Source organism: Lonchura striata, chromosome 2, assembly GCF_046129695.1.
Source record: "Lonchura striata isolate bLonStr1 chromosome 2, bLonStr1.mat, whole genome shotgun sequence".
Taxonomy (NCBI): Eukaryota; Metazoa; Chordata; class Aves; order Passeriformes; family Estrildidae; genus Lonchura; species Lonchura striata.
The window spans coordinates 28,165,156-28,188,447 of record NC_134604.1 but is presented as its reverse complement, the minus strand read 5'-3'; the positions used below and the strand labels follow the sequence as shown (position 1 = coordinate 28,188,447).

Below are 23,292 nucleotides of genomic sequence, written 5' to 3'. Positions count from 1 at the left end.
GAGTAAGTATGTAGGGAATATATTGCGCCTATCTGTGAACTCATTTCAGAACCGCCAGTTGCTTCACGGAAACCAGGAATTCCTTGTGGCTACCGAGGTACACCCTTCCTCGCTGGCACAGCTAACGAGATCTGTTTGTTACACTTAAACGAGGGCCACTCTTTAATTTCCTATCACCTTAATTTCATGGCTTGTGTGACATTCTGCTCTGAACCACCTATAACAGCATCTCAGGTACATTTTCGCACGGGGAAAATTCCAAGGCTTCCTCAGCAGGACACTGAGGGATCTCTTTGGAGGGTATTTGCAGCGAGGTGGGGTAACAGCGAAGTGAAGGAGTAGGAAAATTAAGGCGAGGCGAGACGGAAGCCGACTGACAGCGCCAGGGGCTGCGCTGGAGGGAGGCGGTGCGGGCTGTGCCGCCGCCCTGAGGGAGGCGGGGCAGGGGCCGTCCCTCGCGGAACGCGCGGGCGGGAAGCGGCGGGCCCGGCCCCGCTCCGCCCCTGGCTCGGGGCGGGCCGAGCGGAGCCGGCGCCGTTGGCAGCGCCGCTCCCGCCCCGCCCGCGATGTCGCTGCTCCGCGGGCCGCGGCCCCGCGCCGCCGGCAGGAAGGGCCCCAGGAAGGCGGCGGCGGCCAGGCGGGACTGGGATGTAAGTGCTCCCCGCTGCCGGGCGGCTCCTGCTGGGAAGAACGCCCGGGAGCCTCGGTGCCCACGGACGGGGGAGCCACCGCCCTCCGCAGGGGCTGCGCCGTGGAAACGCCCGCGTTGCGCGTGGGTCGGGGCCGGCAGGCACGGCGAGTGCGAGCGGACGCGGCCCCTCTGGTTTCCTTGGCCCTCCCTGGAATGTAGAGTGTAGGAATGGCCCCCCTCCGGCATCTCCTGGGGAAAGGGCACGCTCCGGTTTGGTGGGGCTCTCGTTTTTGGCGGCCGCCTCGCCGAGGGTGGGACCCTCGCCATGAAGGTGCACAGCAGTATAGTGTTAGGCGAATTGTACTGCAATTTAAAGGTGTTTTTATTTTTTAATAAAACTTAAATAAAAAAGTTTGCCCTCAGTTACGACCCTTGACGTGTTCCCTGGTTCCTTTTCACAGAGTACCGTCCATGATTTGACAGTGCACCGTGCAACTCCTGAGGATATCGTAAGTTTAATAGCAGTCACTGCTCTATCCCTCTGGCAAGGACATTTAGCTGATTGTCTGACATTAAAAAGTGCTTGCCATGCTTACAGGGATATTTTTTTGCCAATGCTTAATCTCTTTTCAAGCTTCTGAATGTGTTGTCTCTTTAGTGCCAGTTTTTTGTTTATGATACTGAGCATCCCGAGCTCTGGCAGTTGTTCTTTAGTTTCTTGTTCCCACTGGGAAGCAGTAGCTGCAGTTTTTATTTCAATAAATTGCGTGCCATCATAAAAGAATAAAAACATAAATACATGAAAGATCAGTGCATTAGTTGAAGGTCTTACTTCTGCTGGGAAGGACTGAAAGATGTGCTTTTTCTGAGGAACCTCTCTAATTCTGAAAACACTTAATTTTCATTTAAACAATTTAACATAATTTGTTTGTACTGAGTGACCTGTTGATTGCAAAGTATATTAATTCTTTGCAATAAACAGATCATGTATATTTACATTTATTTAATTACATTGTATTTACATATATTTAGATGTGTATTTACATTTTTGGTAGCACTAATTACCAGGATGGAGGACACAGTATGAGCTATTATTGTAAGTTTTGACAGGTTTGTCAGGACAGATGGTCGCAGTAGCAAAGGAAGACTTTGGTTCTACAAGTGCTTACCTTGATAGCTTCTAGAGACTTTAGCAAGCACCTCACATATTTAATTTCTTTAATTTCTATTTAAACTATATTTTTTCTATATAATCATTAGAAGACACTATATCTGGTGACTTGCAATGTTAAATCAGGACAATGTCTTTTTATGCACCTTATAGGTGGTGGTGTTAGGTTTTTGCCTCCCTTTACACTGACTTACTGAGTCAGTGGTCAAGGGCAGACAGAAATTGAGACTTTCCCCATTCACCTTTGGAACTCCTTTAAATTTGGATGGTAATGATGGCATTTTACACTTGTGGATGTTTATGAGGTTGTCATTGGCACTACTGTGAAGTTAACATAAATAATGTTTGGTGCATGAGTGATAAAACCAAGAAGAGCTCGTTACCTTTGCTTTGCAAATATTGCTTAAGATTGATTTTTGAAATTATTTCTTTTATGTTTCTGTAGCTCCGTCGCCGTGAAATACACAAGTCAAAAAACAAAGCCTTGGCACATGTGGAACTCCAAGAGAAAGCACTGAACAGAAAATGGAAGAAGCAAAGGCAAATGGATGCAGATTCCTTGGAGAAAAGGAAGCTGGCTCTGATGCGTGAGGTGAGAGCTACATTTGCTCTTGCAGCTGGCTGCAGGTGATCTGCAGCACTCCTGGAAAACCACTTGTGCACAAGGAAGCCACAGTTGCTCCTGTTGTTGGACAACTTGATTTCATATGTGCACATGCTGTGTATGTTGTATGCATGCAGTGATTGGAGTAGACTGTCTGACAAACCAGCTGTTACCTAGAATTGCACATTTGACCCAGGTTGCCTGGCTATGGCCTCTGTAATTCTGCAGGCCTCTTTTCATCTGAACAGGAACTGTTTGCAGAGTTCAACTGTTGTAAAAAGTATGTGTGTGTGTTCTTTGAGTTTTTATTGCCAGCTTGCCTTTTCTTCCTCATGTCTGACATTTTTCTGTGATGCAAACATGAACATTTCTCTATCAGGGAGGCACATTGTTTATTTAAACAGACAAAGTGCAGTGCCAAGGGGGCTGAAAGGGTGAGGCAAGAAGTTGTTAAGGAAAGAAAGTTGATGTAATAAAGATTGATGAGCTGTGGCTGACAAGCTTGTCATCTGAAGATTGAAAAGCTTGTTATCAGCATGCTAAAGCACTCTGACTGTAAATATATTATTGAATTTGCTTTTGAATATTGAACTGTAGCAGTAAACCTAAGCCTAGTTAACAAAGAGTGGCTGTCACTGAAAAGTGGTGTTAGATCTCCTTTTTCACAGGGCTGGTCATTCTTTCCGTGTGTTAAGAAAACTCATCTGAAAATTAGCTTTCAGACCTCTTTACTGGAACAGGCTGAGAGTTGTTCCTACTGGTAAAGAATGATGATGAACAATGTTCACTTAGCAGTCAAAATAAACATGATATGCAAGCTCTAAATGTGCAGTGGACTAACTATTACAATCTTCATTGTTTTGTCTTTTGTAATTTTTCAGAAGTCACTTTCTGAACTGTGAGAACACTCAAGAGAACATAGACAAACAAATGCAAATACTTGGAATTGAAGATCACCACCTAGTTTTCTATTAGAAAACTTTTTCTCTGCAGTCAGAGTAAAAATTTTGTATTATGAATGGTTCACTGATTAAGCCTCAGACTTGGGCTTTTGTTATTTTGGTACTTTTCTGCCAAGGATATTTCAGCAGAGTATTCAAAATCCACTGTGAAGTGCTACATGACTTTCCCTAATGCAGCCCAGTTTCAATAATGCTTCCATGCAGAAATAAGTTCTGTGTCACAAAAGGTGGATTAGGCCATATCTTCTGATATTAGGTGGCCTATCTATTATGTGACTTCATTCTTTTGCAGATGTGAAGCTCATGTTTAGGAAATAATCTTCTATATTTGTTGCTGTTTCGAATGAAAATGTACAAATCTCACATCCTCCTGAGTGGTTTGCCCCTTTATAGTTATTCAGTTTACTCTCTGTTTATTCTGAATCAGTGAAAAGGAAGACAAAAGTAAATTATGCCAGGTAAGATGAAACAAATCTGGCTGCTGCTGTTTCAAACACTGGCGACTTCTTGTGTGTAGAGAAAAACAGAAGAGTTACCATTTTTACCTCTCCCTAACTTAAATCTTGTTCGTTGCCAGGTCCTGTTTTCCGAGTAACTGTGGAGACTGTCTCTCCCAGTAGAGTGCAATCACTGAGAATTGTTTCCTTGTCCCTGTTACCTTGGTGATCTTTTTCTTTTAGTGCTGTGAGTGTAACTTTCTAAGCCTCTTGAATCCTGCTCAACTGCAAAAGACTTGGAGACAAAAACTGAGTAGTTGCTGCTATTAGTATTGTTTCTCATGTAGTTGTGTGTTGAACAGACAGACATTACAAAAGAATTACAAAATAGATAAGCAAAGTTTTACTATTTTGGGGATTCATCTGCATAAAAATCTGAATGAAAAGATAATGAGCTTACTCTGAAGTTTAGGACTGTGAATTTGTAGGTACCACACAGATAGGTCCTGTAGCAACTTATTAGCAGCTTAACAAATAATGTTAGTGCATTGCACCAAAGAGTAGAGAGGTAAATACATTACTGTAGTGGAGAGATTTTAGGATGAGTCCTGTTTATTTTGTTTCGATAACAATCTGAAACAGGAGGGAAGGTGATTTTTAATGAAATTAGGTGATACTAAACTGGGACAAAGCACACTGCTCAATGAATTTATCCAGGGCATGTAAGTGGGGCTAAATGGGTTACAATATGATACCGCTTTTTCTTCTCCTCACAAGCAAATGTGAGCTAATCTACCTTGGGAGCAATGCTCTAAAAATGTTCATAATGTGTTCAGCAGGAGGGTAGAGCTTAGGAACCTGCTGATGCCAAAAAAGATCTAGTGAGGAGGGTAAAAACAAACTAATCAGGATAATTTTTGTCTGATTACACACATCACTCTAATTTTAATTATCTGCAGGAAATTAGTCATATAAACTTTTTTCCTTTTTTTTTCTTTCTATATTTTTTTCTTCTGCCTATCTGGTATAATAACTTTATCTAAAAACCTGCATTGTTTTGATGTCAGATGGAAAGCCTAGATTTAATCTTATCAGATGTGGAAATTGAACAGTGGTCTGAAAAATGAGATCTGTGAAGTGCTTGAAAGATGAATATTCACTGACTTGCTAAATTACTGTAAGTCTAATTTACTGCAGTGCAATGCAAGTTCAAAAGACTAGAAAAACATGAAACTCAGATATGTAGGGATACTTTGACATAACAAAGCATGTAGTAAAATAGAAGGTTGAGGAAAAACAAGTGAAATGCCATTGCATAGAATTTTTTGTATGAGGCTAAATGTAAGCCAGCAAACTTACCAAGGGCTGTTGAAAAGAACTCTGTGGAGATAGCAGTTTAGAGTACTGTGAAACTGTTTCAAAACAGTTTCTTAAGTTTCTTGAAGGAGCAAAAATAGTCAGTCAGTTTTCAAATTTTGAGTAGAGGGCATACATGAGCCTTTTCTGTGAGGTCTTCTGAAGTACTCACAGTCTCTGGATCAATTTGATGAACCATGATGAAGGACATCACTTACATATCTCCTCTCAGCTGTTTAGGAATATCTACCTTTTCCCCAGGCTGTGGGATATAATTTTACTAGTTTTCAATTTCCAGCTTTTGAATGAAGCCAGGCATCAGTGAGGAGCTTTAAATTGTGTTCTGCTCACAAAGTCCCACCCCCAGTCAGTTCCATTTGGCTCCTGGTAACTGCATGCCTCTTGCTTTGCACTCCCAAGACATGCTTCTTTGGGAGGAACTTGTTGTGATGGACTTCAAATACTAGAGAGAGAATTTGAATATAGAAGCTGTATCTTCTGGAGATTTCCAAAATGTCTTCTGATGCCAGATGTTGTCAGCTGTGTTTATCTCTGTTGGAACTTTTGGTTGTATGTGGCTTAAGTTTTAAGTAGGATTTTCAGGAGGCAAGACTGAGTGAAACAAGTCTGCTTGAATTGATTTGAATATCATCAAATAATACATGTTTTGGGGGTCAGATGTACATAAGTGACTTAACATTGAGATCAAGTGATTTGAGGAATGTTTTGTTTTTTTTAATTGCAATATATGTATTTTTTTTTTTTTTTTTAATGAGCATGTCATAAATACCCGGCTTCTTGTGTCAGGCTGGGAGGAGAAGAGGGAGTGAAAGGATTTGTTCTAAAGAGAGTCAGTGGTGATGGGGACCTAAGAAGTAATAACTGTTTAATTTTTCAGAAAAACTGTATGAATTCTAATTACTGTGAATGAAGTATGGTGTTCTGATCTATCTTATTTAGGATCTAATTGCACAATACCAACTTTGCAAACATTCTCTTGTTGACTGTGCTCTCAGTAACTGTTTAGAGGAACAATACCAGGGAAAAAAAAAAAAAGGAAGTAATCAGTCTGCTCAGTGTAAAGTTTCCTTATACCCTGTACTTTCAGATTCTGTCTGATCAGTACCATTGGCAAGATGTATTGGAACGATCTGGTCAGGTTATAGCTGTGGCAAAAGACTTGCTTGAGGCTGCTCCTCGCACACGAACAGGTAGAACATCTCATCTCTATGTGGTAGCACATTTAAGATGGTCTCCTTGCTTTCCATGAATAGTCTTGCTTTGCAAAGCTTTCTTTTTAACTGCTTTAATCTCCTTGTCTAATGTGGTGTGATTGATCCTGTTCCTGTTGGATGAAACACAGGTGAGGCTATCACCTCCTGCAGCAGGGGAGAGTGACTGATGGCTGGTTACTCCACTGTATTGCTCCAATGTGGAATTTCACATCAGGTGCTCTGAAACACCTCCATGCGCACCTTTTCACAGCCAAGCTATGGCCTGCGCAGAGCAACAGTTTGAGCTGCTGCCATAGTTCTGATTCTCATTGCTGCATGAGCTGACTCTTTGCTCTTGGATATGGTTGATGATTTGTCAACAATATCAGCTTTTCCTTTTCTTATTTTGGCTTGTGGATCCTTGTGATGCTGGAAGGCAGGATTGGCTGGCTGTAGATGAAATCTTAAACCTAGGGGCTTTTCTCTGTAGGCTGCCATTCTCTTTTGTTCCTGGTGACTTTGATCCTGCAAGCTGGTTCTGCACAAGTGAATTTATGCAGGTGGGAAGGACAAAAGCTGGGTATATGGCACAGTGTATTAAATTAACCCTGTGGTCGGTCTTTTGTTGTTGTTTAAAGTGACATCCCTGTGACCCTTTTTTTGTGAAGTACAGGAGCTTGATTTTCAATACAAAGTCCTGAAACATAAGTACAGACCAAGCCCTCTGTGTTCTTTCCTCTGTTGTTTAATTCCTCTAGGTTTTCCTAATGTAACAATGGCTCCTAACTGTGACTTAGAATCATCTCAAGGACCCATTGTACAAAAAAGTCATCCTCCCAGCCAGCTTTCTGTCCTTAGTGAATCTGTCATGGATTCCCAGGTAATGTATATTTTGTTCCATCCATACACATCCTGTGGATTTTTTGTTTAAACAAAATAAGACTATTCAAAGACAAGAATTTTGAAGCAGAACTAAATTCGTTTTTGTTGATAACATTCATACAAGACAAGATTAAACAGAGGTGAGTTTCTTTTGTGAGACTCTAGGAATCGTGATTTTTTTGATTTAACTACTGGATATGAGAAACAAACATCATTATGTCTTGTAGAAGCTCTCTCAAATTAGCATGCCCTCCCTTTTAAATTCTGGAATGCTTAGAAAGAGTACAATGCGGTTAAAGTCTAAGAGAAGAACTTCTGTATCACTTAACTAATTGCCAGATTTCAGAATATGTCTCTGATCTACTGATTATGTCTGCATATATGGGGACACAGCCATTTGTATCCCAGTTCACTCCACAGCCTTGATGACTCCTACAAGTTTAACTTTTAATATTTCACATTATTTTACATTTATTCTGATTTGTTGTAAACAATTTTAAAATTGTTCAAAACTTAATTTAGTTCGCCTTTGTGCTCCATTTTCTTTTAATAACATATTGTACCAGGAATGCTCACTGGGGTTTGAGAACAGGCATGTGATACTCCCAGAAAACTTCTCTCTGATGAAGACCAAACAGGTTGTTGGGAGCAAAAGTGATGGTGTCATATTCCCACAGTTCTCTTCTTCCATTTCTTATTGTCTTGCAAAAATACCTGTAATTTGAGTTGTGGTATTTCTGTGTTAGGTATTGTGGTGTGGCATTTGTTTTTCCATTTTTTGATATTAGGAGAGAACTGCAGCACCTTTGTTAGCTGTATCAGTGGATGCAAGCTGCAGGATAAGCTGAAATTTTTAAAAGAAACAGGCACTGATTGTGTGTCAAGCTTCTGTGAGTTCTTATGTGCCTACAAAAATCACAGTTAAAGGCTATCTGGTGAAACCTGTCCAGCAGCTCAGAAACCTGGTAGTTTGAGCAACCCTGATTCCAAATTTGGTTGTTTGTATTTAGCTGTAAATGTAGTACATAGGATTGTGTTTTGTTCTAGTTGCATTTTACATACAGACTATAAATGTAATTTTGCAGGTCTCATTATGAAGTTGTTTAGCTTGTAATGTCAAATGACTGAAATGTTATAAATGGTATGGATTCAGGTTACTTTTCCATATTTTGCCTATTGTATCTCTGTTTAGATACAGCCTTAACAGCTTTTATTTTATCCTCTAATTTGCATGGATTTTCATATTTAATATAAATCATACAAAGAAAATATTAGTTATTGAATTAGTCACCTGCTTTGTTATTTTCAGAGACAATTGTCACTATCAGTGTTTCTTAGGTACTAAAGTCCCCCAGAACTTCCTGCAAAGGGGTGTGGGTTTGGTTTTTTTTCTGTGTGGTATTTTTATTTTAAATATCTTTTTGGGGGGAAAGACTAAAACCAATTTTTTTTGGTTTTTTTCTTGAAACAATTCCATTAAATTGGTCTCTGACTTCTTCTGAATTCTGTTTTGTTTTCTTTGTTGTCTCTTGAGAAGGCTCTTAATGAAAAGGAGGAAGAAGCATTAGCAGAAGATGGACACCATGATGTTTTGGGTTTCAAATCCAGGATCAATTCTGACAGGTCAGTACAAATATGGGTTTCCACCTGCTTGACATTGGAAACAGGTGGAGTCAAAAGGGTGTTGAATGGGTATAGTTAAGTTAGTTCTTTTCTTTCCCTTTGCCATCCTTTCCTGATCTCAGAATTCCAGGGAAAGGCCTTGTTGTAACATTGAGACTGGGAATGAGAGTGAGTAGGGAACTCACCTGAGCAATTGCAGATAATTTTAGGAGCTCTGTCAAGACAGAATCTGGAATCGTGCCATTGTCCTGTTACAATTCACTGTTATTCTTGTTTTGAATATAGGCTACTTCGGTTGTTGAGAAAAGAAAGTTCTTTGGTGAATTCTCCATTGTGGGTTGAAAAGGATATGAGAAAATCCACCTTATCACAGGAATCCAATGTGCCTTGCACTCCAACAACTGTTTCTCCTTCACTGGATCACTCAGGTTGGGTTTGCCAAATCACATCAAGGTTGTTGGGCTGTTTGTAGGATCCTGTTTGGAGTTCCTATAGGGGTCAGAGACAGAAATGTATGCTGATTTGGCTCAGATGTATTTCCAGACTAAAAAGCCATCTCTTATCATAAAATTACTCTAGAACCCACTAGTATTAAGAACATGCCTGAAATATTTCACATGTACTCTTTTTTGTTTATTTTGTGTTTAAATCAGCTCTCAATGCTACCAGTGTAATCAAGAGAACCCATTCAAGACTTCGAAATGAAGATGAAGAAGAGTCTGTAGACTCCAGTGACACTGTGAGACAAGTGCTGAACCCAAACTCAAGAAAACAAAAGCAAATTGCAGCAAAGAGTTAAGTACTTTTAAAAATAAAATATCCTTTGTCCAAGGTCCTTAATTTTTTAAGAAAGTATGGGTTGGAAGGGATTTCTGGGAGTCATTGAAGGGCTAATACCAAAGTTTGATGAGGGGGTCCTTGAGTCTTGAGTATTTCTCAGGCCGGATGTTCCACAGCTCCTTGTCTAGTGTGTTTTCCTGTGTTCTGCACGTTCATTGGCAAAGCAGAGTCCATGGGAATTTGGGAACCATAAAACAGCCCTTTGAGGCTGCCAATTACCTATCATGGAGTTCTCTCCTGTGCAAGACTTCTCTAGTTCTGATCCAGATTTGTGTTCTGTGCTACACAGATTAAGGATGCATTTCAGTCCCCATATTCTATGTGTTTGTATGAGGGGACTGACATCAGTTACAAGCTGTAATATGTAAGGAGAGTTGCTTACTGAGTATGAGAAAGCAGCAGATACTTTTCATTAGCAAACTATTTCCATGCATTTAACTGGAAAGGAGAAAAATGCAAACAGGTGTATCCAAGATAAAAGCACCAAGCAGTTGTGCTTGAGAGGTACTACTGTGGCAGCAAAAAATGTGCTTTTTAGGCTCTGACAATAGCTGGAATAACTGGAGACATTCTTTGATGGTCTGTTTCTTACGGCAAGAGAGGACGTTTCCTTTGATTTATTTCAATAAACAATGTAATTTCATTGGTACTGCAAAGATCTCTAAACAAGTTGAAATTCCAATTACCTCTTTTTCTTCTCCTTCAGTGAAAAGAAAGCAAGCTGAACAGAACTCTGCAAGACAGAAGAGAGGTGATTCTCCAGCTAATTTAATCCAGACTGACCTTCAGAGGGACAGCAAACCCAGCCTAGATGTTCTCAGCCACATGATCCAGGAAGTAGAGCGTGAACTGGAGGAATATGAACGATGTACAGGTCGTGAGGTCCCAAAAACAGAGAGGAGTGAAGGCCTGTCTGGGTTTACTCTGTCACTGGTGAACGCTCTCTGTCGCTTGATGCGCTACCTCAAAGAGGTGAGAGACTTAGAACTGCTCCTGGAGAGTGAGTGAAGAAGGGTGTAAAATTATTTTACAGATGGGAACTTTGGTCTTTTCTGGCTTCCAAGCATTTTACAGTGAACTTACCAGTACTTATTACTAGGTTTGCATGCAATTAGGAGTTAAAACTTTTGGTTTGTCAGGAACTGGTTTGTTAGGAATTGGTATCTCTAGTGAAAATGGAGGAGTTGACTGCAGTGAAAGTCTGTATCTAAGGGCAGAAAATACCCACTGAAATAATTGAAAATTATTATTCACATATACTCAGAGTTGTAGCAGGGTAATAACTACAGCATTGTTTGCAAATTCACTTTCTTCCTTCACCTCCCAAAGGTGATGCTGTTGTCATCAGAGCAGTGGACCCAAATCCCCTATTTTCCTTGAGGGATTCCTTAGTCCTCTTTTTACTGTCAAGAACAGAAACTTTACCTTAAGCAAGAATGACCTGAAGTGCTCACTGTAAGAATGCACAGCTATGAATTAATGGAATTCCAAAAAGAAGATCACCTGTGTGCCATGTAGAAGCTTTTTTTTCAAAAAGAAAAGGAAAAACAGAGTGTACTAGTTCATCTGTATCCCAGAGCTATTAAGAGGCAGCAGTGCCTCACAGATTCATTTGTTCTGTGTGACATTTTAAACTACTTTATGACAGTTCCTGCACTCTTAATAGGTGCAGATTATATTATCTAAATGCTAATGATCTATTTCATAGCAAAGGTAATAGATCTCTAATGAATGTGGAACTGTCTAATTTTGGTTCCTTTTCAGGGGGTATAATAATTGAAAGGAGGAAACCCATCTTATTTTATTTTTTTTTTTTTTTACCAGATGTATAATAACTTTATCTTTGTATTACTCTGTATTTAATCTGTATGGAAGGATTTACTTTGATTAAGTCCTGGAAGCAAATAGTAAATAATCAATCCAATAGTGAAAAGCAGCTGCCATCAGAAGATGGACTTCAGCTGAGAAAGTATTTTGTTTTAAAAAAAGTCTATAATGCTTGGTTTATGTTAAAATTGTTATACCAAAGCAGAGAATTAAATTTGGTTCTTTTGCCTAAGGAACCTTCCTTAGGTTTTTCTAAGATCCTAAGGAAGGATCTTAGAATTTCAGTAGCATGTTTTCTGTTTATTAGGAATACATCAATTTAATAGAATCCAATTTGTGTTTATAATTGTAATTGCAGTTATAATTCCATTTAGATAATCTTTCATGTTTCTACAGAAATGAGTTATTCCTGAGCCTCAGATGTCTTCCAAAGCTACCCTCATAATTTTTCTTGTTACCATTAAGTCCTTCCAGAAGTTGATTGTTTGCATAATTGTCTGCCATGCACACAAATTTACTACCTAAATTCTTAAGTAAGCAATATTACAAAGTCACTCAAGCTGCATAATGTGGTTAATTTTATTCAGGTTTGCTTGAGATAGATACTGCATTCATATCCTAAAGTGACTTTTCTCCTTTGCAGGGAGGTTTAATTACAATTATAATTTGAGAATTTGCTGGGAAGAAGCCCAGCTTGTCTTAGAGTGTTTCATAAAACCTGGTCCCTGTGATGCTAGACATAGATCAAGCACTTGTGTGTACCATCTGTCTTGCCTAGCCAACAGAGTTAGCAGACTTCCAATGCCTGGATTATAACTGACAGTGCTTTTTAAGAAAATGACTTTGCAGAGGATCTTTAAAAAGCCCCTGATTTTACTTAAACAGTCAGTTAGTCAGTCTTCATGAGGTTTCAAAGGTTTTAGAGATTCCCTTTGTCTCCTTCTAGTTTTGTTGCAGAAAATCAGAAGAGTTGCAATAAAAGATGTTGCCTAATTTATTTTTACAATTGTATCTAAAAAGTAGGAAGAGAAACTTGAATTCAGGAATCTCTCATGAAAGTGTTTTTATTAAGTGATTAATAAATCAACACCTATAAGAAGGAAATAATGGCTATGGAAGAGGCTAGAGGAAAGGAGGAAAAGAAACTTCTGAAATATTTGCAAAACTATATTAAATTCTTAAAGGGAAATGGATAAATCTGATTTGGTTTCTAAACTGATTTTTAGATCACCTTCCAGATGTTAGAATTAATCATTCCCTCCTCACCCTCATTCTGCTGAGAAAGCTGTTTCTTTGCCAGACCCACACGATAAAAAGAGTATGGGCATATTTCCTGGCCCTGTGCTGCTCTGTTCTCCCTGTCTGCTGCATGTTCTGATGCAGTGTTAAAGCCCCCATGATTAGAGCCACACCTGGCAGTGGGCTGGGATGAAAATCCTTCTTTCAGGGTATACCAGTCTTAAATCCTGCCTAGGGATAGGAATAGATGTTAACCCTGATGGTTTCCCTATGCATAAATGTAGGACAGAGCTGCTTGGAAGCTTTTCCTCCAAGACTAGGTTAGTGCTGTGTAGGATGAGTAGATACAGTAGCTGGTCCAGATGATCTAAGGCATCAGAATCTTCATTGCTGCTGCCAGGGGAGAAGTGCTTTTTTTGTGCTGTCCTTGATTTCTGAAAAGAGAAGACCAGGTACAGGTTTTTTTATCCATTTTCTGAGCCAGTATGCTTCGCTTGGATCAATACAAAAAACCCTGTCCTCTCTAGCTGGAAGGGAAACAGAAAATGGATGGTTTGCTTCTCATATACTTAAGGGAGGTGTATCTGCCTGTCTTTGTGTCTAGTGGCAGTATCTGTGAGTTAGTCTCAAAAATATTCATTTATTAATTCATTTCATGTGGATGCAGAGCTATTTGGTTATCATACTTCTAAAACCCTCTAGAACTTCTTATCTCTGATGGAAAACATTAGAAAACACGTAGATTCTCCTTGACTTAGTCAAATTAGTCTTCATTAATGAATTAGGGAAACTAAAGATTAGGCACAAGTAGCATGGGAAACTGACCAGCATCAGCACACCTGGAATTATTTGATTCCTGAATGAAGATTCAGTGACTTAAGAAACTGTATCTGTGCAGAGAGAAAATGCTTTAGTTATATCCTGTAAAGGCAGAAGAGCAAGGATTCCCTACAGTGTCCTGGAGGATCAAAGATACACAGTAAGCTCTCTGACAGTTCCCAAAGCCAGATAATTCCATTTTGTCTTGAAAGTAATGAAGTTTAGCAGTAGTGGGAAAAGCTATTACGTTATGATGTCATGACGACTCCTGGTTTCAAATATGAGTCTGTATTGGTTTATAGTAAGTTTTCAATTTTTTTCTCCATCTTTAGGCTGAAATGCAGCTGCATGAGAAAGAGATGGTGAGGCAGCAGCAGAAGGAGATGTTGAATGAACACAGAGAGCTGATTGATGCTCTGACTGCTGAGATTCTTCAAGTAAGGGAAGAAAACATTACTATACAGGTACTGAGCCCTCCTTGCTTTTTACCCATCAGGATAACGTGTTAGAATTATGAGTTCTGTTGCAAATATGGGCTGAGATGCATTGTCTCAAGTTCTGGAGATTTTAACCATAAACAGAAAGAAAGTGATAAAACTGAATGAGGAGCTTGAGAATTACAGTAGCAGGTATGAAATGTTAGGAAAGTTGTTTGTTTATCTTTATTTAACCTCAAAGCCTGAGAAAGTGCTGGTTCTATGAAACCGACCTTTACTTTATCCATCTAAAAGTTTAGGCATCTTCCTTCACACTTCTATACTGTTAACACTACTGGAGCAATGAGTAGATGTAATACTACATTTTCCTTTTTTTAGTTTCCAGTGGAGGTAGATTTGATGATTGGCTACATTTGGGAATGATGCAATTAATAAACTTTAGAGAGGAAGTAATGTCATGTAAGAAAAGGCAAAGCAAGTGATTTATAAATGAGAAACGTGGAGACAAAAATATTTAATCCTAACTGGAATCCTAAAGAATCATGCAGTAGTATCAAGAGGCCAGATTTCTTCTCAGGACTTCTTGTAGTATATAATTTTCTAATTTATGTTGGTAGAACACAAATTTCTGTAATTCTGTGTATGGGATTTTTCCCTCTAGAAGAAGCTTCAGCAATACATGACAGTAACAGATCAAAAGCTGATGTGCCTCACACAAGCATTTAAAGGCCTCCCTTTGGTAGAACCTGAAAGAGAACAAAGTCCAGAACATTTTGGAATTGCAAGCAGAGGCCCAGCAAACAGCCAAGGTACGTACAATGAATGTGTGAAGGATGAAAGAGGAGTTGTTACTTTATCCCTGTAGTGGAAAATCTGGTATTTAATAGATGCCTCCTTGCACAGGTTGCTCTTGCAAGAGTGTGAATGTCACTTCTGTAAATTCACAGGCCATATGTTCTGCTGTGAGCACAAGCCAAGGAGGACAGTAGCTTTCCCCCATTAAGGTGGCTTCCAAAGTCAGTTTCATTCTGAGGCTCCTAAAAGAACCCCAGAAACCCAAAGAAGTCAAACCCAACAGAATCAGCATCTCAGCTCCCTGTTGCTGAGCAGCCTGACAGTCTCACATTGGTTCTTCCATACGACACTGGAGGTCGCTGCTGGCCAAAACAGCAGCAGCTGAGGCCCAGAACCCACCAGTCAGAGAGGTGTGACATGGAGACAGGTTAAGCTGAGCCAGTAGATTGGTGCCAGACTAACCAAACATGATTCCCCTTGGACTGTTAACCACCTTTCACCACTGAGCTTCCTCCCAGCTGTTTTTCCTGGTCAGTTGTTTAAATGTGTTGCTGTTGCTCCTGAGGTCAGTAACTTCGTGCGGATCCCAAGATTTCTCAGAGTTCCTTGTATTACATAGTTAAATGTTGGGTTTGTGAATCTTCCTGTAGTTAAAAGCTTTCTTCCTCGAAGGATTTTCTTCTTTGGAAGAAGACACATACCAGACCCTTTTTGATGTGATTGACCCAGGTCTTGTAAAAGCAAACAAAAGGAAACCACCCCCCAAAATATAAAGTCCAAACAAGTCAGAAAAGCACCCCTCAAGAAAACCCCAACCTAATACTCAAACCTTCACATTCAACAATTCTACAGCACTAGAATTTTCAAATCTCTTCCTTAGTAAAAGGAAGAATATTTTTTTTTTAACTGAAGAGATGTCTTATTTGAATTAAATTATAATAAATTCAACAGAGTTCAAAAAAGCCTTGAATTGTTTTCTAATAGCATTGTTGCCATCACATTCATGGAGCATTAGGAGAAGTGCATAAGTCTGATTTTCACAAGAGAATGTTGCCAAATGCAGCTCAGATACCTGTTCAAATCATGTATCTGTAAGTCTTGTGCATGAACTACAAACAGATGTCATACTACTGTCCTGAAATTGCAAGGCTATGTGTAAGAGTTCTTCCTGCTCTTATGGCCAATAAAGATTTATAATTTGCTTGAGTGAAAGAATTCTGTACCTGAACATCAGAAGGAAGGTGTGGAACATACTCTACTCTCGTCTGTCTTTTCAGGTATCTGAACATAGGAGTTGTTACTGATATTTTTCCTACACTGCTATTTCACTATAAGTAGTTTTTTTTTTACTTTTTTTGTTTGCTTGGTTTGTTTTGTTCATTTGCTTAACTTTTACCCCTGCTTTGTCTTCAGAAAAAACTGATTTGACCTACTCTGAGGCCAAGACTGGAGCAGGCAATAGGGAAAATATGCTGAAATTTCCACAGGAAGAACTTCCTTTCACCTATCACCCAGGGCCAGGTGCCTCAGCTGATATGAGACCTGGTAGAAGCTTCCCAGCTCATGTCTTCCAGCCAGCTGTGCTGTTGTCCCCACCACAGCAGAAAAGCACTCAGGAATTGCCTTCCCTCCAGAATGGTGAGATCTCTTTGACTGCAGTAGACATAGGAGTCTGTGTTGTGTGTTACTGTTTCAATCTCGCATTACCTCTGAAGATGTATTTTCCATGGAAAATTTTTAATGTGTATGCCTAGATGTATTGGCCCTATAGCTGGAATGTCCTCTACTGCACTCAGACACTTCCTTTGTTACTATGCCTATTGCTGGACAGCCTTTACACTTCCTGTTTTCCATCTGCTGGCAGCAGTCCTGCTAGAGGCAATCCAGACTGACATTTTTATTCTGTACTCATTTTGATTATCTTACCTGTGTGATTGCTGAAGCTCTTTGTGAATGACCTGCAGCACATTATTTCAGATCTGCTGATGGTGTAATCCAGCTCCCGTCACCTTTAATGGTGGGACCACTGAAGCCTGGAATTTCTGTTTCTGCAATGCTGCAGACACAACAGGATGTCTGTAAGCTGTGTGCTCCTGCTTTGAGCAAATCTCCTCAGCAAAGGAGTTTTTAGAAGCTGTGGAAGCCAGGTTTCATTGGGTTTCATTCAATACACAGGAAATGGTTGAGGACATTTTGTGTGAAATTGTGTTGCCAGATAACCAGGTAGCTCAGTCAGTATCCATAGCTCAGTTCTGGTTCATGGGAGGAATAAAGTTCATCAGAGTGATTAGGGAAGTGTTTCTTATTTATTCTTACTGAAGTGAGCAGAAGGAAGCACGCTGTGATTCTAAAACTGAGCTGTTTCCTGCTGCAATTTTCACTGAAAGCACATGCATCCTACTGGACATGCCAGGGTCCTGGATAACACCCTTGTTGAGAGGCAGATAATTACATCCAGGGCCAGAGTGATCGTGGCTGACAAGAAGGAGTGTACAGGAGTGGGTTTTGGGGTTTTCCTCCTTTCTCCCCCCTTTCAGCTATTGTTTTGTCAGCCTTTTCCAAGGCAGAAAAACAACCAAAAGTCCTTCTGATTTTTAAGGAGTTGGCTGGGCAATTGTAAGTTTATATCTAGTTCAGCCACTTGGTGGGCTGCTGTGCTGTGAGGAGGTGCATAAACAATCTGGAGGAAATGAACTAAAGGTCTTGCTCTACAAAGAGCAATGTCTGGTTTCAGTCCCATTGAGAACTGTCAGATGTCTTCTGTTATTTGAAACAGCAATGGAGAACTGTATTCCAAGATTTCTCTAAAATATATTGTTCTTCTCTTCTCTTAAGACTGATGCTAAATGGCCCAACAAATGTTAAACTTAATGAATGTTTCTTTATGCTCATAGCTTCATAAAACACACTCGAGTGTAAATTTTTAAGTATTCATCTCCGCTCAAGAGGCAAAAACTAAAGCTTGTGAAGGAATGGGCTATTTGGTGTATGAAGCATGGAAAAGCTGGTTTTGGTTACAAAAGTCGAGTTGGACTGTCGTAGCAGCAGACAGTGCTGTAACTGTAGACATGTCTCTGTGGTGTGTTATCTCTTTATTGATGATGACCACAAAAAAATACCTCACTACTTTTGTTGGCTACAGTGCTTCCTCTTTAGGGGCTAAGTAGTTAGTTTATTATCATGCCAAAAGTCTTCTACGTTTTTCTTTTAGAATCTAAAAGTTTTGTTAATAACCAAATATAAATATAAAATATAAATATAACTGAAACAAAAACTTTGTCAGGTAAAGTAACTGAATTTTCGAAAATGGAAGACTAAGAAGTAGTATTTGATCAGTCAGCTAAGAAATTCAAAACAATTTATCTTCTTAGTGACTACTCTGTCAATCTCAAATCATTTGAATGTAAGACTGCAATAGGAAATACTCACATAGTGAGTTCTTACAGCAGGATGTTGCGTAGAGTGGTTTTGATCAGTACCATAACACCATTCAGGCCAGATAGTACAATTCAAATTTCTGCTTGATTATTAGTAACCTGATGCGATAAAGTCACTATCAGTCCCCTCAGTGAGCAGTAAAGTCACTCTTGTCTCCTCAGTGAGGATCTGAGTGTTCTTACTGTTTCTTTATTTTGTGCCTGTAGTGTTTGCAGCCATTTCCCAGTCTACTGAAAGAGAGCCATGCAAGGAAAGGAGCTTACCTTCCTCCCTGAGGACACAGATCACAACTGAGGAGAACTGCCCCATCTCTCAAAGGCAGCCAATTCCTCCTGCAGACAAAGAATTGGAGAGTTCCCATGACAAAACCCATCTGTCCTGCCCAGGTGACACTGGAAAAAACAGCACAGCTGAAGAGTTCCTTCGAAATGGTGATCTGCTGGGACAGATAGCTGAGCTCACACGGCAGAATGCTCTAATGAAAGCTCAACTGAGCAAATTCAGAGGTGCCTCTGGAGACAAAAGTGATTGTCTGCTTCAGCCAGACTTGACACAAAATACAGATCCCAGTCCAGAGTCTTCACAAGGACAGGTTAGAATTTAACAGAAAAGAAAGGCTGGATCTCCTTTCTGTTGATTTGCTTTCCCATAGTTTACTGGTGCTTTTTGTCCTTCATATTGTCATTTACTATTTGTTTTCTTGGAGACTTGTGATTTTTCCATAAGCCAGTCAGCAGTAGCTTCTTATATTGGGCCTATGTTGTACATGGGTTCTGAAGAAGGTTATAAGGTTATGCTGCAGAAAGAGGTGGTGTTGTAATGTGATCCAAGCTCTTGTACTTTGGATGCTGTTAGCAGTGAAAGCACTGCACCAACCCACAGCTTCTTGTCAAGCTTGTAAAATGCATATTTAAAGCCATGTCATACATCTCTGCTACTCTGACCCAAAAGTAGATGAGATTCAAGTTAGTGCAAGTACATCCTTTGCAAATGTTTGATCATAGTGTATATGCTTGTTGGTTCTATCTTGTCAGTCCTCTTCTCTGAAAATCCCAAAGATTTTTGGGAGAGACCTTGAAGGCTTCAGTTTAAGAGGAAAAAAATTAACCTGCAGCTAAGCAGTTACTTAGTAGGTTCCCAGTGAGTGAAGTTAACATCACAAAAAAATCCCTGCCCTTGCTATTGTCTTTTGTTCTATCACAGTGACTGCTTGACTGTTAATTAAGGATCCCAAAGATTGTTAATTTCTTCATTTAAATGTAGGCTGAGTGTGCTGTCACTTTCCACACTGGGTTATGTTGTGTACTGTTTAGTCATTTGGTTGTACAAGTTGATGCAAACCCTTAGTAAGTGTTGTTTTTGTGGAAGCAATTAGGGAGAGGGAGGGGAAGAGGTCAAATAAATCAAAACTTGGTATAAATATGAGTTCCAGGACACTTCTGCCAGAAACCTGCTTTTGCTTCCCCACACCCTCCTGAATATGTGTCTCTCTGATTAAGTATATTCTTAATTATAGTTAATTGCTGGGTGTTTATTTGGTTTGGTTTTGTGGTTTGTTTGGGTTTGGTGGGGTCTTTTTTGGGGGGGTTGTTGTTTTTTGGGGTTTTTTTTGTGGTTTAGGGGGTTCTTTTGGATGGGGGTTTGGTTTTTTTTTTTTTTTCTTTCTCAAATTGTATAGACAACAGCTGTATTTTTCCTACTTGCAGGAAGACCAGTATAAAATACTGTAATGTTTAATCAATTGAGGACTTAGATATAGGACAGTAAAAGGGCCAAAATCAAATTTTTCACAGAAGTGCTACATAATTATATTCACTTTCAGTTTGAAAACGAAATGCATAGAAGTACTTGAAATATATTGTGTGCCCTCCTTTAGGGTGAAAATTCTAAATATTTCATTGGAAGTAATTATTCCATTATCCAAGTAGAGTCATCTCATGGTATCAAGGAGCTTGGAGGAAAGAATAGCGGAGCTGACTCGCCAGAGTACAGAAGCACGGGATAAACTGTTGCAGTTGATAGACCAGCAGAAATCAGCTGCTGCTGATATGGTCCCTCCAGTGCTGTCTCCTGTTCTAACCCCATCCCTGAATTACACTGGTAAGTACCCAGCTTCAGGAGAAACAAAAACTAGTCAGTTTTAACTGGTCCTTATCTTACTGGATCAGTGGTTGTGGTCAGAAGTACACTTGCTGTTAATGCCTGTGTGGTACAAACACCTCTTACTTCAGAGAGCTAAAAATATATCATCTAAATCTCTGCTGAAGTTATCTTCTAAGTAATTAGTCTGCTGCAAGTACTGTGCTTCATTGTTAAATCTGTTCTTTGGTTTGTTCTTGTCTGAAGAACAGGTGCTACATTTGGACATTAGTAGGAATTTCTTTACAGAAAGGGTTGTTGGGCATTGGAATAGGGTGCACAGGGAGTGGTGGAGTCACCATCCCTGGAAGTGCTTAAGGAAATATTGGATGTGGCATATTGACAAGGTGTTCAGAGGTTGGAGGTGATGCTCTCTGGTGTCTTTTTCAACTTAGTTGATTCTCTGATAATCTCTGGTGGTCAGGACTGGGCTTTTTAATCAGCCCTCTTATCATGCAGAATCCTGGGTGAAATAGACTGAAATATTTACATCAGGCTTCTAAAGCTTATGGCAGAGTGGTCATCCCACTCTCAACCCCATTTTAGTTTTTGTCTTTTGGGTACTCTTTCCATCAGATTGTCTTGCTGAGTTACTGCCTGTGCTAATAGAAAGGAATAACTGAAGCTTCCAGTCATGTAAAGAGGTAAATTAGCTTAGGGAGTATACTTGCTGGTTCAAGATTCATAGATCAGCTGCCATGTATAACTGTAAAAAAAATTACTTTGCAGGAGGTCAGAGCTCCTTTATCTTTTCATGGTGTCATTGTCATTACAAGCAAAACTGCTTGTGACTGTGTACAGGTCAGAGACATCTGTCCTGTGAAACCACAGAGGATGTACAAAGAGGAAAGGACTTGGAGAGAGGAATATGGGGGAGGAGGGAGCAGTGTGTGGGTATTTGCATGCAGGTGCCTATGCAGGACTCCTGGGTCCGTTCATAACACTTGCAATGCTTGTTTGGCTGTTGTAATGTAAATTCAGCATGGTAAGTAAAAACTTAAAGAAGCAAAGATGAGAGATCAGAAGTCTCTAAGCATGTAATTGCCAACAACCAGAAAGTTTAACTGTGGAAGCATCATTCTATATATGTGAGCATTGTGTGTAGCTGCTCTGAGTCTCTGCTTTCACTGTCAGTCATTTTCAGAAAGTGAATGTGAGGTTGGCATTTAACCTGATGTTTTATTTCTGGTCTGTGTATCTGTGCCATTGGGAAGAGATTGTGATGCCTCAGGGAAAAACAGTAAAACAAAATGAATGTTGTGCAATGTTGCTGTGTTCTCATCAGAATCAAGCAATTATTTATCACCTAGAAAATGCAAGGAGGACAGCTGAAATGTCTGTTCCCATGGCAGTGGCTACAGACAGCTCCAAGGATGACAGTGTTCCCCATGCCCATATGACCAGTATAAGAAGGTAAAAGTTCATCCTTTACTGTTTCATATTTGTAGTGTCTTAAGTACCAATGCAGCAGAAATTGAACACAATGGATAAATTGTAGTGTGTGTTTTTGGCTTTGTGGATTTTCCCTTACTTTCTCACATTAAATCTGCAAATGGGACAAAGGTCTAATAGCTTTTTCACAACTTCCTTTGTTTGTATTTTAACTATCTGCAGTCTGACATAAGACAGATGAGATGTGTTGTTGATGACTGCTGATGAGGGATCCTAACTCAGGATCAGAAATAACATTCTAGTAGTCACTTCCATTTTTCACTTTTTATATCTTATTTTGAATATTTCCAGGACTGTAGGAGACTCCAGCAAACCTTTAAGTGCCACATCAGAAAGTACCAAATTAACTTCTGTCAGTCAAAGACCAAAGGTGAGTCTGCAAAATCTTTAATCAGAAAATTTTAATATGTTATCATAAAAGGAGAAAGATAATCATAAGAAGGATGAAGAGAGGCAAGCTCTGTCCTGTTTTAAATATCCCAAGGCTATTATCAATCACTTAGTGGCAGATTGGATTACAGACAGTTGGTAAGAAGAGACCTGAGTACTAGTGACCTAGTGACAGTCATTATTTTCTGCCACAGAGTTGTTTATAAGTAACTCTTTTCTGCTGTGGCATCTTCGTGTGTTAGAACTGGAAACCTCTGGAAATTTTCCCTGGTGGCTCCAGAGAATTTCAAGCCATGATTATGATGTACTGGTAGAGCCACAGTCAAGAGGCAAGCAAGCTCTTACCTAGCTGTTGCACAAGTCAGTTGCTGAAGGATGAATAAATACAAATGTAAAGAAAGCCCCAATCTAGATTTCTGACTCCTGATGTGCAAAGAAAAGGATAGACTGTGCTGAGATGCTTTCACAGGGAGACCTGCAGTGGTACAGACTGATAAACCAGTCATAAGAGCTGTTCATAGGCTTGAAAGCAACCATGAGGACATATCAATAACCTATTTCCTGGTGTCCAAAATGTCCTAAATTAAGTTAGAACCTGATAAGGAGAACAGAGTTAGGGTCCAGGACTTGCTATCGTAACGGCAAGCTATAAATCCCTAGAAGGGAATTTTAATTTTTGAAATTATTAAGGAAGGTGTGGCTTGAAGTAGGTGGTGTGACTCCCTCCATGGTGCCAGTGGCAGACAACAATCGTGACACACAGATCTATGGAAAATTTACTGTATATTATTCTCAATTGATTTCTTCTTTTACAAATTTCTTCTTTTCTTCTTTTTGATTTCTTCTTTTTTCTTTTCTTTTTCTTTCTTTACTGTATATTATTCTCAATTGATTTCTTCTTTTACAGATAGAAAAGCAGAAAGAAGAAGGATGGTTTGCATTGTCAATGCATATTATGTAAAGCAATCTGACCTCAAGTCCTGTATTTTTAAAATATTTTTAATTAACTACAAATAAATTACAATATCTCTCTACA

General features: G+C 39.6%; 1 protein-coding gene across 3 annotated transcripts; it reads left to right on the top strand.

Moving 5' to 3' along the window:
- The first annotated feature begins 558 nt into the window (after positions 1–558).
- Positions 559–23,292, top strand: SPICE1 (spindle and centriole associated protein 1). 3 transcript variants are annotated; one of them, XM_021548963.2, is made up of 17 exons: positions 559–650; positions 1,093–1,140; positions 2,248–2,394; positions 6,270–6,372; positions 7,134–7,255; positions 8,795–8,880; positions 9,166–9,308; positions 9,534–9,674; positions 10,427–10,692; positions 13,938–14,069; positions 14,704–14,851; positions 16,251–16,475; positions 18,482–18,867; positions 20,204–20,375; positions 21,767–21,827; positions 22,158–22,236; positions 23,164–23,292. In XM_021548963.2, exons 1-17 carry the CDS (start codon positions 567–569, stop codon positions 23,215–23,217), a joined length of 2,397 nt encoding a protein of 798 aa, XP_021404638.2. In that variant the 5' UTR covers positions 559–566; the 3' UTR covers positions 23,218–23,292. The 3 variants fall into 3 exon arrangements, with proteins under 3 accessions (XP_021404638.2, XP_021404636.2, XP_077637370.1); XM_021548961.2 differs by having other exon boundaries at positions 21,725–21,827; XM_077781244.1 differs by lacking the exons at positions 21,767–21,827; positions 22,158–22,236; positions 23,164–23,292 and having other exon boundaries at positions 20,152–20,357.

Bases quoted from the DNA above. Each gene is read 5' to 3' on its own strand.
- SPICE1 (XM_021548961.2), top strand. From the start codon at position 567: ATGTCGCTGCTCCGCGGGCCGCGGCCCCGCGCCGCCGGCAGGAAGGGC. The intron at 9,675-10,426 runs GTTAAGTACTTT...CTTCTCCTTCAG, and splicing joins AAAGCAAATTGCAGCAAAGA to TGAAAAGAAAGCAAGCTGAA. The intron at 16,476-18,481 runs GTGAGATCTCTT...TTGTGCCTGTAG, and splicing joins ATTGCCTTCCCTCCAGAATG to TGTTTGCAGCCATTTCCCAG.